The 13,509-nt window shown below is 54.4% G+C and overlaps 6 protein-coding genes across 6 annotated transcripts; 3 read left to right on the plus strand and 3 right to left on the minus strand.

The window, feature by feature from the left end:
* The first annotated feature begins 828 nt into the window (after positions 1-828).
* BO95DRAFT_225365 (cupin domain-containing protein) lies at positions 829-1,818 on the plus strand. Its single transcript, XM_025581227.1, has 4 exons — positions 829-977; positions 1,065-1,162; positions 1,358-1,589; positions 1,693-1,818. Exons 2-4 carry the CDS (start codon positions 1,065-1,067, stop codon positions 1,720-1,722), a joined length of 360 nt encoding a protein of 119 aa, XP_025439401.1. The 5' UTR covers positions 829-977; the 3' UTR covers positions 1,723-1,818.
* A 1,898-nt stretch (positions 1,819-3,716) lies between these two features.
* Positions 3,717-5,704, plus strand: BO95DRAFT_466483 (serine/threonine-protein kinase; the record flags this gene model as incomplete). Its single annotated transcript, XM_025589219.1, has 2 exons — positions 3,717-4,284; positions 4,347-5,704. 2 exons carry the CDS (start codon positions 3,717-3,719, stop codon positions 5,702-5,704), a joined length of 1,926 nt encoding a protein of 641 aa, XP_025439402.1.
* Positions 5,705-5,799: 95 nt separating this feature from the next.
* On the minus strand, positions 5,800-6,691 carry BO95DRAFT_503484 (uncharacterized protein; the record flags this gene model as incomplete). Its single annotated transcript, XM_025591086.1, has 3 exons — positions 5,800-6,144; positions 6,274-6,612; positions 6,677-6,691. The coding sequence occupies 3 exons, from the start codon at positions 6,689-6,691 to the stop codon at positions 6,058-6,060; spliced, it is 441 nt and encodes a 146-aa protein (XP_025439403.1). The 3' UTR covers positions 5,800-6,057.
* Positions 6,692-7,030: 339 nt separating this feature from the next.
* On the minus strand, positions 7,031-9,834 carry BO95DRAFT_445614 (ferric reductase family protein). The gene is made up of 2 exons (XM_025587187.1): positions 9,234-9,834; positions 7,031-9,183 (listed from the first exon to the last, which is right to left on the minus strand). Exons 1-2 carry the CDS (start codon positions 9,392-9,394, stop codon positions 7,272-7,274), a joined length of 2,073 nt encoding a protein of 690 aa, XP_025439404.1. The 5' UTR covers positions 9,395-9,834; the 3' UTR covers positions 7,031-7,271.
* Positions 9,835-10,004: 170 nt separating this feature from the next.
* On the plus strand, positions 10,005-11,311 carry BO95DRAFT_445616 (copper transporter family protein). Its single transcript, XM_025587188.1, has 2 exons — positions 10,005-10,804; positions 10,879-11,311. Exons 1-2 carry the CDS (start codon positions 10,362-10,364, stop codon positions 10,991-10,993), a joined length of 558 nt encoding a protein of 185 aa, XP_025439405.1. The 5' UTR covers positions 10,005-10,361; the 3' UTR covers positions 10,994-11,311.
* Positions 11,312-11,627: 316 nt separating this feature from the next.
* On the minus strand, positions 11,628-13,354 carry BO95DRAFT_419821 (Gfo/Idh/MocA family protein; the record flags this gene model as incomplete). The annotated part of the gene is made up of 3 exons (XM_025584509.1): positions 13,014-13,354; positions 12,814-12,947; positions 11,628-12,736 (listed from the first exon to the last, which is right to left on the minus strand). The coding sequence occupies exons 1-3, from the start codon at positions 13,121-13,123 to the stop codon at positions 11,628-11,630; spliced, it is 1,353 nt and encodes a 450-aa protein (XP_025439406.1). The 5' UTR covers positions 13,124-13,354.
* Positions 13,355-13,509: the final 155 nt, after the last annotated feature.

Here is a 13,509-nt window from a genome sequence, read left to right on the forward strand (position 1 = left end):
ACCTGCACAGAGTGCTTAAGACTAAGGTACGCTTCGCTGTATTGTCTTTCTAGATGGTAGAACTGGCATGCACGGGCCAGTCTGTGCTGTGTCTCTTTGGTCTGCAGTGCGCCCACCCCACTTACTCATCTGCTTTACCTTCACTACTGCACTGATGAGATCGCTGGACTTTACTCAACAGTCCATCGCATTCAGACCTAATGCGGCCAAGGTACGGAGGACAGTATAGTGAGAGCCTAGAGCTGTTCGCGACCTTCCTTCCCTGGCAGTAATCAGTGGGATACGGTATCTGACTTAGGTTGGTGAGGTGATAAGATAGAAGTACTGTAGATAGCGAGTGAGGGGGAGGAGGGTCTATCGCCCATGCATGCCCTGCCCACTTCACTCACTCACTAAACCTCCACCTGACAAGCAGCGGAAGTACTAACCCGTCCAGGCAAAAGTTTCCTGTCTGCGGTCCAGCTCTCTATCAATATCCACCGTGGACAAGCAAAGATCCTGCCCCTCTCGCCTTTCGCCTACACCACCACCGGTATCTACTTTCTTTCAGTTCCTGCAACCCCAAGCTCCAGCGACCTGGCTAATATCTCCCATCCAGGTCAGTAGAACAGCAGACCAGTCCACAGGTAAAGAAAGCACTAACTCGCCTCGAAAGCTGTACAGTACTGTACCCCTCATCCAAGCAATGAGAGCCTCTCTCTACCCCTCATTTGGGAGAACGAGGAACCCATCGTGAATCTCCTACTGTAGAAGGTAGATCCGTGCGCCATGGTGGTGGTCTCTCTCTTTTCCCTCAGAAGGGCAAAAGAATTGAGATTCTCATTATCATTATTACACTTAATCAGAATGATTGCGATAATAGTCGGCATGGGATGGCTCGAAGGCATCAATCAGTCTGATGGTAGATTTGTTCTATAAAAGAGCAGCAGCATCCCCTGGGACCATTGATTCAGATTCGAAGTCATCAGATCTAAACAGTAATTATTCCATCGATCCTCTCTTTACTTATCCTGCCTACGCACGTGTTCCACATTCATACAGACAGACCAATTAATCTTGCAAAGATGCCCGTCGCGTTCAGATACCACCAGCAGGCGCAGTCGACGTTCAAGCCTCCTCTCATCGCGAACGAGAATGCCTTCCTGGGGGACGTGGATTCATCGTACGTTTTTTTTTGTCTTTGTTTTTGCTGTATCGTTGCTATTCTGTTTTGAGATAAATCAATTCGGATTTGCCTTTTGCCAGTGATGCAGGCGTGCGCACAGTCCTCATCTCATCTCCCTCTATGCAAGGGTGGTGGTGGTTGCTCGGTTGCTTTTCTGGCTGGTTGCTAACCGGATGAAACAACAACCTGCAGGGACGATTACAACCCGGAGAAACCCATGTCGGCCGGCTTCTATCGCCTGGAGAAGGGCACGCCGCTGACCTACGAATACTCCTACGACGAGATGAAGATTATCCTCGAGGGGGAGTACGAAATCTCCGACGAAACCGGGCAGAAGGTCACGGCTAAGCCCGGCGATGTCTTCCACTTCCCCAAGGGTGCCAAGATCACCTTCACCACTCCCTCCTATGGGCTGGCTTTCTACGTAAGTGCCGAGTTTTCTCCTCTCGCTGCCCACACTCCTCATTGCCGACCGATCGATTCAAGAGAAAGAAAGAAAAAGTCACTAACTGCAATGGGAATGGCAGACGGGTCAACGGGCCAAGGGCGTCTTGTAAAGAAGCTGGGATAAAATGAAGAATGGAAGCGGGGAGAAGTTATTGGTGATGATGATGTCATTTCTGATGCCTTGGCTTTCCTTGCTGGATCAAAGGACGGGAGGGCTGAAGGATTTCAGCCTAGACCAAATGATGATAAGAGTGAAAAAGAGAGCGGAAGAGAAGAGGTTGGGTTTTTGTGCCGTCGATAAATGGGTCACATCTCGATCCATGGTTCATCGGAGGGGATGGGCCCCCATTTGCCCTCGCACCTTTCCAAGTTTGTTGACGGCCGTTGCCCAGAGATCAATCAACCCAGAAAAATAAAACAAGGCAAAGGAATGACGAGGATACGATCAGGCATCTGAGTTTAATTAGCTGGTATGGAAGTGCATAGTAGAAAGCAGAACAATGAACACATGCGAGACACTTGAAACATCTGGGATCTGACTGGGATTCATTCCGGTATTGTAGTCGTACGTAGTGATGATTGCCGGGGAGACCTCGTGCACAGTCGGTAGTAACTAGTCATCTGTCCCCTCGCAGGGGAAGGGGTGTGGGGAGTGGGATGGATAGACAGGCACCGATGTTGTGGAGTGGAGATGGAGAGAGAGGGTGAGAAACGAAAATGGTATCGGTCAGGCTCATCTCATTCTCGGATGACAATGGATGAATACTCTACCTCATTCTCTCGACTCTCTCTCTCTCTCTCTCTCTCCCTCTCCCTTCTCTGTATGTTCCACAATTCGTATCATCCCTATTGTTAACAATCATATTGACAAGCACATCCACCTAGTAAGGGGAGCCTATCAGTCCATCTCCCGTCCACTTTATCCTGTCACCATCCGATCGGACCCATGGATCGCGGTCGATCGGACTAGATATCAATTGACCCATTGAAATGCCAGCTGAGAGTCGACAGGACTAGGGTTATGGATCTGGTACCTGCTCGGGATACCTCCTCAGCCTCACGATTCCCCCAATCAATTAGCCAGGAACAAGATTTAGATTGCTGTGCAATATCGCAATGCCAATGAAGATCGGAACAAGGGAGTTGACCCGGCAACCGTCAGCTCCTCGAGGGGTACTGCAACCCATCGGAGGATTCTCGTTGGCTGACAGCCACGGGGGGGTGGAGAGAAGGGTAGGTACGGAGTACTCGAATAAGAAAAGAGGTGGAAGAAGAAGCCGAAGGGGAGAGAGGGAAAAGAGGGAAAAGACCAAGAGAATTTGGAAGAGTCCACAATAGTCCAGACAAGGCAGGTGGTGGACTGGACCTGGTGGTACTAAATGGTGTGTGGCTGGCTCAACCTGTCTATAGGCGGGGAACTGCTGCTATTGCTGCTACTAATTAATTTACTGCTATTAACGTTACTGCCACTGTTGCTCTTTACTCTTAAGAGCTCTGGTTGCTGGCTACTGCCATTTTTACCAAGGGGGAAGAAAAAAGAAGGCATCATCATCGGGGCGCCTTAAAGCTACTAGTAACTACTCTTACTCTACTCTACTCAACTTCTTCTACAACCTCAGCGCTCCTTCTTCTCTTCTCTTCTCTTCTCGCCTCTCCCCTTCTTCTCCTGTTCTTTACCCTCACTAGCTTTGCGCACAGTTTCAGCTCGCCCCAGTTGACTCAAACGCAAGGCCTACAATAAGAAGCTCTATTATCATTCCATCAAATCGACTGATCTTTTCTGCTCTATCCCTTCGTACCCAACGAGGGCGATTCAGATTGTCCGATACTCGTGGCGCTGCGTTGCTGCTTCAATCTGGCCTTTTTTTTTTTTTTTGCTTTTTCCCTGATTTCAGTTTCTCTCCCCTCTTCTAGCGCTCTTCTGGTCGTGACTTAACGTGCGCCTGTCTCCCCTTGTGTGGTTGGGAATTCTCCTCAATCCCCGGGTTACTTTTTGTCACCAGCTGTCCCGGTCGGCGGAGTCACACATCGGGCACCCAAGGACCACGCGATTGCTAATTGCGCCCGTTTCGCCCGTCCCTGAGCTTATGCTCTTGCGCCCATCATGGCTCTCAATATTGACACAAGTGACCGATCCGGGTTCCGCCTCCCACATCCGCCACCCCTCCTTCATACACGTGCCGGCAACGAACTGCTGGATCGTCCTTCGACGCCGGCCGAGACTGCCTTCACTAGCCCCGTTCAGACCCCTCAAGGAAGCCCCAGCAAGAATCGTCTGCCCCCCGGCGCGATTGATCTGCCCAATGTATTTGAGAAAGCTCTGAAACTGAATCCCACCTCGCCGACGAAGAACACAAATAACCACTACAACCATCCCATGTTCTCTCCGCCCCGGGCGGGGGAGGATTTCAACGAGAGCGTCATCCGACAACCGCCCGCCAGCCCTACGCGCAGATCCAATAAAGAAAACACGCCTCCGAACTCGACGCGTTTCGCTAAGGATTTGGGCCCGAACCCTGCAGCCGCCGCGATTTCCAGAAATGAGCCATACCAAACCCGTGATTTGGAGAGCATCCAGCGGCGACAGGTCCCCATGCGGGGTCTGACGCCGGAAGAGCTAGAGAAGCTCCAGAACCCCCGGGTCAAGCGTCTTGTCAACGTCACCCAACTTTGTAGGTCTCCTGTTGAATCTTGTGCATCCGAAGCGTTTCCGCCCATCGTACTGACTACGTAGATTTCCTCGATCATTATTTCGATCTGCTGAGCTATGTCCACAACCGACAGAATCGCTACACGCAGTTTCGCGCCGCGTACCCGGAACCACCCCTGACGTCGATGGAGGAATACGAACCCGCACTCATGAAATACTTGGGTCGGGAGCGGGCCCACCTTCGCAAGCGCCGAACCAGACTTCGCCAGCATGATTTCCAAATATTGACACAGGTCGGACAGGGAGGATACGGGCAGGTTTACTTGGCACAGAAGAAGGATACGCGGGAAGTGTGCGCGTTGAAGGTGATGAGCAAGAAGTTACTCTTCAAGCTGGACGAAATCCGCCACATCCTCACGGAGCGTGATATCTTGACAGCGGCCAAGAGTGAGTGGCTGGTGAAGCTGCTCTACGCTTTCCAGGATGAGGATCAAATTTACTTGGCGATGGAATATGTCCCGGGCGGTGATTTCCGCACCTTGTTGAACAACACCGGAGTGCTGCACAACCGCCATGCTCGGTTCTACATTGCGGAAATGTTCAGCTGCATCGATGCGCTCCACGCACTGGGATATATCCACCGCGATTTAAAGCCCGAGAACTTTCTGATTGATTCGACCGGTCACGTGAAGTTGACCGACTTTGGCCTGGCAGCTGGAATGCTGAACCCAGGCAAGATCGAATCTATGCGCGTGAAGCTGGAGGAGGTGGGTAACACTCCGGTGCCGTTCGGACGTCCGATGGAACAGCGCACGGTGACAGAGCGTCGCCAAGGCTATCGGTCGCTTCGTGAGCGGCAAGTCAACTATGCGAAGTCTATTGTCGGATCACCAGACTACATGGCGCCCGAAGTCCTCAAGGGAGAGGAGTATGACTTTACGGTGGATTACTGGAGCTTAGGATGCATGCTGTTTGAAGCATTGGCGGGTTACCCGCCGTTCGCGGGATCGACGGTGGACGAGACCTGGCAGAACCTGAAGAACTGGCAGAAGGTGCTGCGCAAGCCCGTCTATGAAGACCCCAACTACTTTCTGTCGCGCCGGACATGGGACCTGATCACCAAGCTGGTTGCTGCCAAGGACCAGCGGTTCAAGAACATCCAGGAGATCCATTCCCACGACTACTTCAGCGAAGTCGATTTCGGTCGCTTGCGCGAGCAGCGTGCGCCGTTTGTGCCCGAGCTGGATTCGGAGACGGACGCGGGATATTTCGACGACTTCACGAATGAGGCCGACATGGCCAAGTACAAGGAAGTTCATGACAAGCAACGGGCCCTGGAGGAGATGGCGGAACGCGACGAGAAGATGGGCAAGGGCCTGTTTGTAGGATTCACATTCCGGTGGGTTGATGTTGTCTCCTCAGTTGCCAAACGCCATTACTGATTGTGAATAGACACCGCAAGCCTGCCATGGATGGCATGGGACGCAGTTCCCCGCGCAAGCCGATCGCAACGGACGGCAGCTTCGGCACGATGTTCTAGTTTTCTTTTGCATGGGTCCATTCTAGCACGAGCTGGGTCTCGGGTCGGAGTTCAATTGAGCGAGTATGACATGATATTTTAATGGCTATGGCATGGGGATGGCATGGAAATGGCAGCACGGGTATTTGCCAGAGAATAGGAGGAGAGAAGTGTATGATACAGCGTATCGTAGAAATACATGCCTAACGGTCTGCAAGCATTTGGGAGTGGTGGTGGTGGTCGTTGTAAGTAATACCGTCCTCCTTTCTTCAAGCATCAATTCTCGTTGATTTGCTGCACCATCTTCAAAATCTCCGACTCATTATCCCCAACAACCGCCTGCCCATTCGTCCAATCGACTGTCTATAATAGAAGAAGAAAAGGTTAGCACAACTGATCCCATACGCCCCAAACCCAGTAATCCTCCCTCCCCCTTATCCCCCCCCCTTCCCAAACCCCGAGATGTAAAGTGTAAGAGGTAAGTAAACATACAATCGGCCTCACAAACGTCCCCTCGGGATCCCCCTTGAACCGCCGAATCGCCTCCTCCGCATCCTTGGCCCCGCGCACCACCTCCCCGACGGCACACCGCGACCCCTTGTCCGGCGCCCCCGCCCCCGCGGGGTTCCCGGTGACATAGTCCAGGATGTTGCGCAGCTGGTCCGTCGTCGGCGGCGCCGTCGTCACCTCCAGCTGGAACTCGCCGCGCCCGCCCGCCGGCGCGTCGGGCGATTGCGCCTGCGTCGACGCCCGCTGCAGGATCTTGTACGCGTTCTTGCTCGCCGGGTTGCTGGGCGTGTGGAAGAGGGTTATCGGGTCGAGGGTTTTGGCCTTGGGGGAAGGGTTAGTTTTTTTTTTGAAACTTTGGGAGGGGGATGGGGGTTTGGGGACGTACGAAGCGGAAAACCATTTTGATTTTTGGGGTTGTGCTCGTTGTTGTTGTTGGGAGGGGACGGGGTTGTTTGGGTTGTTTGGGTTGTTGGGTTGTTTGGGTTGTTGGGTTGTTGGGTTGTTGGGTGGGATTGGTGCTGGTGGTGCTGGTGGTGCTGATGGTGCTGGTGGTGAAGGTGGTGAAGGTAGTTGTGCAGTGCAGGCAGTTAGAGTCGGGGTCTGCATTGGGAAATGGCGGTGGTTACCGTGGACTACTACAGCTGAGCGGAGGTGCGGTTGCTGATTACGTCATGGGGGACTGAGTCATCTTTACCACAATCCATGGTTGTGATAGATACTCGTACAATTGATTGTTGCATTTGCATTGCTGATTTCTTATGTTGTAGGCCTTTTTGTTTACAGTTTTGGTGGTATCCTCCGGGATATTGTTCGGCGAATCCTTGGTGCTATTAGAGAGCTACACCTGTAGTCTCACTGAGCATTCTTTTTTTCAGAGTACAGTACTTGCGGAAAGCCGAGTATACTGTGCTTCAATATATCAACGAACAATCATGGTATCTATCATTATCGTATATACATCATTTCCCGACCAAAAGGCTCTACCACCCAAATTGCTCTATATGCAGATATATCCCCTGGGCGCCCGTCCCCTTGTGCACGGCGCGCTCGTCGCTCAGCGACACCACGCTGCGCCGCGTATCGTCCGACAGTCCCTGCGGCCCACAGACCACCACGGCGCTCTCCCCCTCCGCCCGCTCGAGGACCTTGCGGATGACAGTCCGGACCTGAGGCCGACCAGACAGGATCGTCAGGGGGCGCATGGTGGGTGCCGGTTTCGTATCCGGGGATCCTGGCGGGCCCGCGGCTTTCTCGGACCCTGACGGTGCAGCAGCCGTCGCGGCGTGTCCCGAGCAGGTACACTTGCTTGTGATCACATCTTCATCCTCGATGGCTGCCGTGCAGCAGCAGCCTCCGCCGGGTAGACAGCCGGTGTCATTGATGGAGATAGCATCCTTCTCTACGATCTTCTCGGTGTATTTCTCGTCGGTCGTTTCCATGGATGAGCGGGACTGGGCCACGGCGGTGGATGGTGTCTGTGCGCAGAGAGTGGCTTGCGTCGGCTGTTCCAGCTTCTCGTCGCAGGTGATGTAGATGCTCAACTCGATCTCGCGGATGAGGTCGGCATTTGCTCGTTGGCACTCTTCCGCGTCGGCCAGGACGGACTGCAGCTGGCTCTCACACCAGCTGAGCTGGGTGCGTGATTTGATCACCCACACGAATCGGATTCGCTTGGTCGCCGCGAGGTGCTTGGGCGAAGCGCCACCTTGCGCGCAGTCTTTCTTCCACTTGGCCACGATGTCTCGCAAGCACGGGATGGTATAGGTCACGCCCATTCCGCCCGCCAGGAGGATGACACTGTCGAACTGCTGCAGCGGCCTCATCTGACCATACGGGCCTTCAAGGAAGACCGTCCGCGTCTGTTTAGTGGACGCGGTCTCTCTGGTCCCAAGCATATGGTGGCGCTTCGACGCGTAGCGGAAGAACCGACGGGTTCCGCCTTTCTCGGCGCGGACGAAGACTTCGAGCTTGTTGTCTTCGGGGATGGACGCGATGGTGAAAGGGTGGCTTTGGAGCGGAGCAATCGAATGGCATGTGAGAAAGACATGCTGACCTGGCTTCCAGCTGACCCCGGGGTTCTCAATCGTGACGCGCGTGACGTTGCCCGGCAGAGGCGTGAAAGTCGCCCTGTTGGCCCAGAGGGCATGGCTTGGAGATTTTGAGCGATGGAAGATCGACAGATTGATATATGTGGCCCAGATATAGCGCGCCACGCGGTCGAAGATGAGGAACCCTATCGGAATCCAGACCCAGACCTTGACCTCCGCCGGTGCATGCAGCCAGACGGCCGCGATGAATCCAACAAACGTGACCAGATGTTGCAGGACAAAGAACTCATATCCGAACCTCCGGATCGGGGCGGCGGAGGTGATCACAATCCAGGTCAAAATGACCCACGCAGCTAGTCCTCGAGCAATCAAGGGGTAGTTCTTGATTTCGTAGGAGATATAGTTGTAGCGACCCCAGTCGCGGAACCAGAAGGCCATGTGGATCGTGGCCGTCAGCCAGAGCGTTCGGGCCACCCAGCGATGGTACCAGTTCAGCCGTTCATAGCTCATGCCTACCAGGGCACCGATGAGATTCTGTCTCCCGGCTAGCAGGAAGACCAGGGGCAACTGCGCGATGGCCACGAATCCGGTCCGGTAGCCCACATCCTCCCAGCTCCATTGATCCGTGGTGTCTAGCTTGTAGAAGCAGAAGACAAGTACGACAACCAGATTAGCCAACACAACAGCCACTGGCCCCAATGGCGCGAAGTGGAAGGTATGGCTGCGGATCGATACGGGAGGCAGCGTCGCATAGCTTGCCTCGCGGACAATTGCCGTGAGAGTGGCATATGTGTTGAAGAACAGTGACTTGGGCTTGGACGGAGTGAGGGAGGTATCCCGAAGTCTGCATAGGTGAGCACCGCAATATTCGGCCTGCATGAAGAATTCACTGACCTTTGATAGGCAAGGTAGCGGTTGAGGAGGTTCACCACGGTACCCGCGGCGATAGCACTGCCTATGACCACCCAGTACATTTTCTGGAGATAGAAGAGACCGGGCACGCCAGCCCCCATGGACATGTGGCCCATGCCCGACATTGACATGTCCATGTCCATCTTGGCGGTGATTAGCGGGGGTCGAATATAGATGGACGGACAATAAACGACACTATCCCCGGGAGGAGTTGGTGAAGGACAATCGATATACGGAAAGGGAGGGCCGGAATATCAACGCATCTCGTTTTAAAGCAGCAACACAACACACACAACCCGTCTGTTACTGAGAGGAGGGGGAGGTTGTCGGCTATTCAGAGTTTCATGTCGCAGTGGTGTGCGGCGTCATGAATACATGTAAGAGTAAGAGTAAGTGGGTAAGTTAAGTGATGAGTTGGAAATTGGAATAAAATCATGGGTGGGGGGGGAAATGCATGGTAGACAAGACAAGGCTGGATGGGACCATTCCACAAGAGCAGACCTAAACAGCCATGCATGCCATGCCCAGTGCCATCCCCACCTGTCTGGAGCCATGATAACCAGGAATTGAATTGATAATAATCTTCTCACTTTGCAAGCGAATGGAAGTAGTCATAATCTGCTCACCTCCACCGCCCGCTTGTCCGCTGCTTTCGGGCTGGCGGGCGATTCCGCGCCCCGTGATTGGCTCGTTGGACATAAAATGTGCTCAAGCGCCAAACCGAGTCGGGCCAAAATGTGCTCAATCTCGGAATGAAGGTCTTCGCTTCAATTTAGGTAGAACATGATTATCGCCCGTCCCGGCTTGATCAAACTCAAGGATCCAGAACTGACTGCTGGTGGTGGCCCGCCATGGCTAAGATATCGTCGCGGGTCGGCCCTCTTCTTGCTCCTCTTTCTTCTTCTCCTCTTTCTTGATCCTCTTCCTTTCAACTAACTTTGTCCGCTGTCTTGATTCTTTGATGCTCTCTCATCTTACAAAAACCACCTTCATCCCGAAATCAATCTGATCACCTTATATCCGAGACCACCACCCACCACCACCACCACCACCACCCTCCATCAGCCCGCAAAAGCCAAACCAACCTACCCCTCCAACCCCGCGCCCATCATGGACATGAGCAGTATGGATTCCAGCTCTTCCTCATCCTCGATGTCCATGGCCATGGTCTTCACCAACAGCCACTCCACCCCGCTCTTCTCGTCGCAATGGACGCCCACCTCCAGCGGCAGCTACGCGGGCACGTGCATCTTCCTGATCGTGCTGGCCATCATCGGCCGGCTGCTGGTGGCCTTCAAGGCGCTGATGGAGCAGCGGTGGCTCAGCGCGCACCTGCAGCGGCGGTACGTCGTCGTGGCGGGCAAATCCACCGAGGCGGGCCGCATCGACGCCGACCCGGACGCCAAGGGGGCCACGCTCATCACCGCCCAGGGCGTCGAGGAGAGCGTCCGCGTCGTGCGCCGCACCGCCCGCGAGCCCCTCCCCTGGCGCTTCAGCGTGGATCTGCCCCGCGCCTTGATCTTCCTCGTCATCACGGGCGTGTCGTATCTACTGTACGTCTCCGCATATCTCCCCTCTCAGTGCCTTTCCATCGGGCCCACTCAAAGCTAATGGTGTATCGCTGCAGCATGTTGGCCGTCATGACCATGAACGTGGGCTACTTTTGCTCTGTCCTGGCCGGCGCGTTCCTTGGGGAACTCGCGGTGGGTCGGTATATTCAGTGGAATGAACATGATCACTGAACTGCTTTTCCTTGCTGTGTTCTTTTGGTGTTGAGTGGGCGTTGGGTTTTGCTTGCATTGCGGCTTAGCATGGGGGTTTGTTTTACTCTGAGATACCTTTTTTTTCGACACGAACCGTTTACGATATACTTAGTTGACGATGGGCTCGGCTCGTCTGAGGCATAGCTGGTGTTTTCTATGTCCCGTGGGGTGTGGATGGGTGGATTGTATATAGACATGGATGCTGAAGATACGTACATATCATCATTGACCGTAAACTGTTTAGCGATCAATAAGCCTCGATGTAGAACGTTACGGTCTGCAATTACGGTCTGCAACAACAATAAAACCCTTCATGTTCAGCCGGCGAGTGTCGCTTGCAGGTTGGCCGGAGACAGCCGCAATATGGCATGATCCACCGTCGATCGGCCGGGTCTCATTGGCGCGGAAATAGGCGTCCTGCCAAGATTCAACGTTTTGTTGCTCCATGAATTGCGATTTAGGGAAGTCCATGCGGAGCTCACAAGAAGACAAGAGAGCAAAGATCAATCAATTACAACTGAAGAGTCAGATGAAACGCTGTACGAGATAACTGTCCACAATTCGCAAGCACAAGCAAAATTACCCCCAAACACAAGTTAAAAACAAAAACCCCTCACACATCAAACGCACTCGTTGGCCGAACCTCCAACCCCACCCGCCGGTACGTCTTATCGACCGCCTCCATCTGCCTGACACTCTCCCCGCCATCAACCCACACCCCGGACCCCTTCCTCCCTTTGATCCGATTCACAAACTCCTCCAACTGACACCGCCACGTCGTCCACCACTCCTGATATGTCTCCGCCCGCTGATCCCCCGCGGGCCAATTATACGCCTTGAGGTACTGCACCTCCTCCCAGGTTTTGGACAGCTTCCCCTTGCGGTAGAGGGTATGTGTGTCGCGCACGTCGATGCGGTGGTACACCGTCGGCAGGATCATGTTCCAGATCGCGACGGTCCGCTGCACGAAGTGCTGCGTCTCCGTGCCGCCCTGCGAGGCCACCAGGATCTCGGCGAGGATGGCCTCGGTCCTGGGCCACGCAAACCAGGGCATGACTCGGGACCAGGTGGTTGGTAGCAGGGAGAGGAACCCGCTGCTGTTCTGCGCTGCCGCTGCCGCTGTGTATGCCAGATCGCCTGCGATGTGGGCTGTTTGGAGGCCGTCGGCGGTCTGGTATGTGGCGGAGATGGCGGTGTCGATCTGCTGCGCATCGTGAAACGGAGGGCAGTCGGAACTGCTGAGCGGGCGGGGTGGGGTGTACTGGCCTTCCACGACCACCAGGTCCTCCTCTCGCTCCGTCGAGAGGTTCAGAACCTGGCGCGCGCAGGAGAGCGGGTACGTCGCCAGGTCCATCAGGCATCCGCCGGACAGGGCGTACTGGAAGCGGATGTCATCGCGCGCGATGTAGCCCCGGGGCAGGTAGAATTGCGAGGATGTGTCGACCACGGTACCAGGGCCCCAGGGGGTCTGGCGGGTCAGGGAGAGGAAGGTCTGCCAGGCCGGGTGGAATTGGTGGTGGAAGGCTTCGAGGAGGACGGGGCCATGGGGGGCGGTTGCGAGCGGGTGGGTGAAGAGCTTGCGGGCTTCGGTGGCGTTGGAGCACGAGGGTTTCTCCAGGAGGACGTTCTTGCCTGCCTGCAGGGAGCGGAGGGCCCATTCGTAGTGGTGCGAGTTGGGCAGCGCGATGTAGACGGCGTCGATGGTGGGGTCGTCGAGGAGCTCTGCTCTGGTGTTAGATTTGTTAGGTCCTCGTAATGCCAATTTCCCGGATGGGCCAGGTGATGGGGTCGTGCTTGACCTTGGTATGAGCTATGCACGATGGGGATGTCGTGTCTCTTAGCATACTGCTGAGCGCGGTCTGAGTCGCGGGCAGCAACCGCTGCGATGATGACCTCGGAATGGGACTTGGCCGGTATTATGACTGAGTTCGGGCTAGAAGGATATCAGTCAGGATGGAAACGCAAGTACTGCATACTACTGCTTCAAGGATTGGCTTACGCTATGTTGGAAGCTCCGAGTAGACCGACGCGAATGGCGCCATCCTTCTTCGCGGGAGTGGGTGGATTTAAAATATAGTAGATTCGTTGGAACAAGCTCATCGACGCCATGATCGGTGGATTATTATGAGTTTTCTACTTGGGCTGATGTTTCGATGCGAACCGGAGATGCCTGTCATCTCTGGTGGTGAGTGCCCGAGTGACTTGGCTGGTGGTTACTCCGCACGAGAATCTTTGGTTCTACCTCGTACTCAAGCGACGGAAGAGGAAGTTCGGTACATTATGGATCAGGTGCCCCGTACCATCATATGGGAAGATTTCTAAATGGCAGGCTAATTGACTTCCTGCAAGCTGATATTCACCTCCTCTACCTCTGAATTAGTGAAGCTCACACAATCTCGGTTTGTTCAATAACTGATTGATAGCTCTATCTGATAAGAGCGTGTGCCTCAAGCGAAGACAGGCTCGGAACTGCCTCGGATTTGCCCGCGCCCTGA

This window comes from Aspergillus brunneoviolaceus, assembly GCF_003184695.1.
Source record: "Aspergillus brunneoviolaceus CBS 621.78 unplaced genomic scaffold BO95scaffold_60, whole genome shotgun sequence".
Taxonomy (NCBI): Eukaryota; Fungi; Ascomycota; class Eurotiomycetes; order Eurotiales; family Aspergillaceae; genus Aspergillus; species Aspergillus brunneoviolaceus.

Bases quoted from the DNA above. Each gene is read 5' to 3' on its own strand.
- BO95DRAFT_225365 (XM_025581227.1), top strand. From the start codon at position 1,065: ATGCCCGTCGCGTTCAGATACCACCAGCAGGCGCAGTCGACGTTCAAG. The intron at 1,163-1,357 runs GTACGTTTTTTT...AACAACCTGCAG, and splicing joins CTGGGGGACGTGGATTCATC to GGACGATTACAACCCGGAGA. The intron at 1,590-1,692 runs GTAAGTGCCGAG...TGGGAATGGCAG, and splicing joins CCTATGGGCTGGCTTTCTAC to ACGGGTCAACGGGCCAAGGG.
- BO95DRAFT_445614 (XM_025587187.1), bottom strand. From the start codon at position 9,394: ATGGACATGGACATGTCAATGTCGGGCATGGGCCACATGTCCATGGGG. The intron at 9,184-9,233 runs GTCAGTGAATTC...TCACCTATGCAG, and splicing joins CGCTACCTTGCCTATCAAAG to ACTTCGGGATACCTCCCTCA.
- BO95DRAFT_445616 (XM_025587188.1), top strand. From the start codon at position 10,362: ATGGACATGAGCAGTATGGATTCCAGCTCTTCCTCATCCTCGATGTCC. The intron at 10,805-10,878 runs GTACGTCTCCGC...GTATCGCTGCAG, and splicing joins ACGGGCGTGTCGTATCTACT to CATGTTGGCCGTCATGACCA.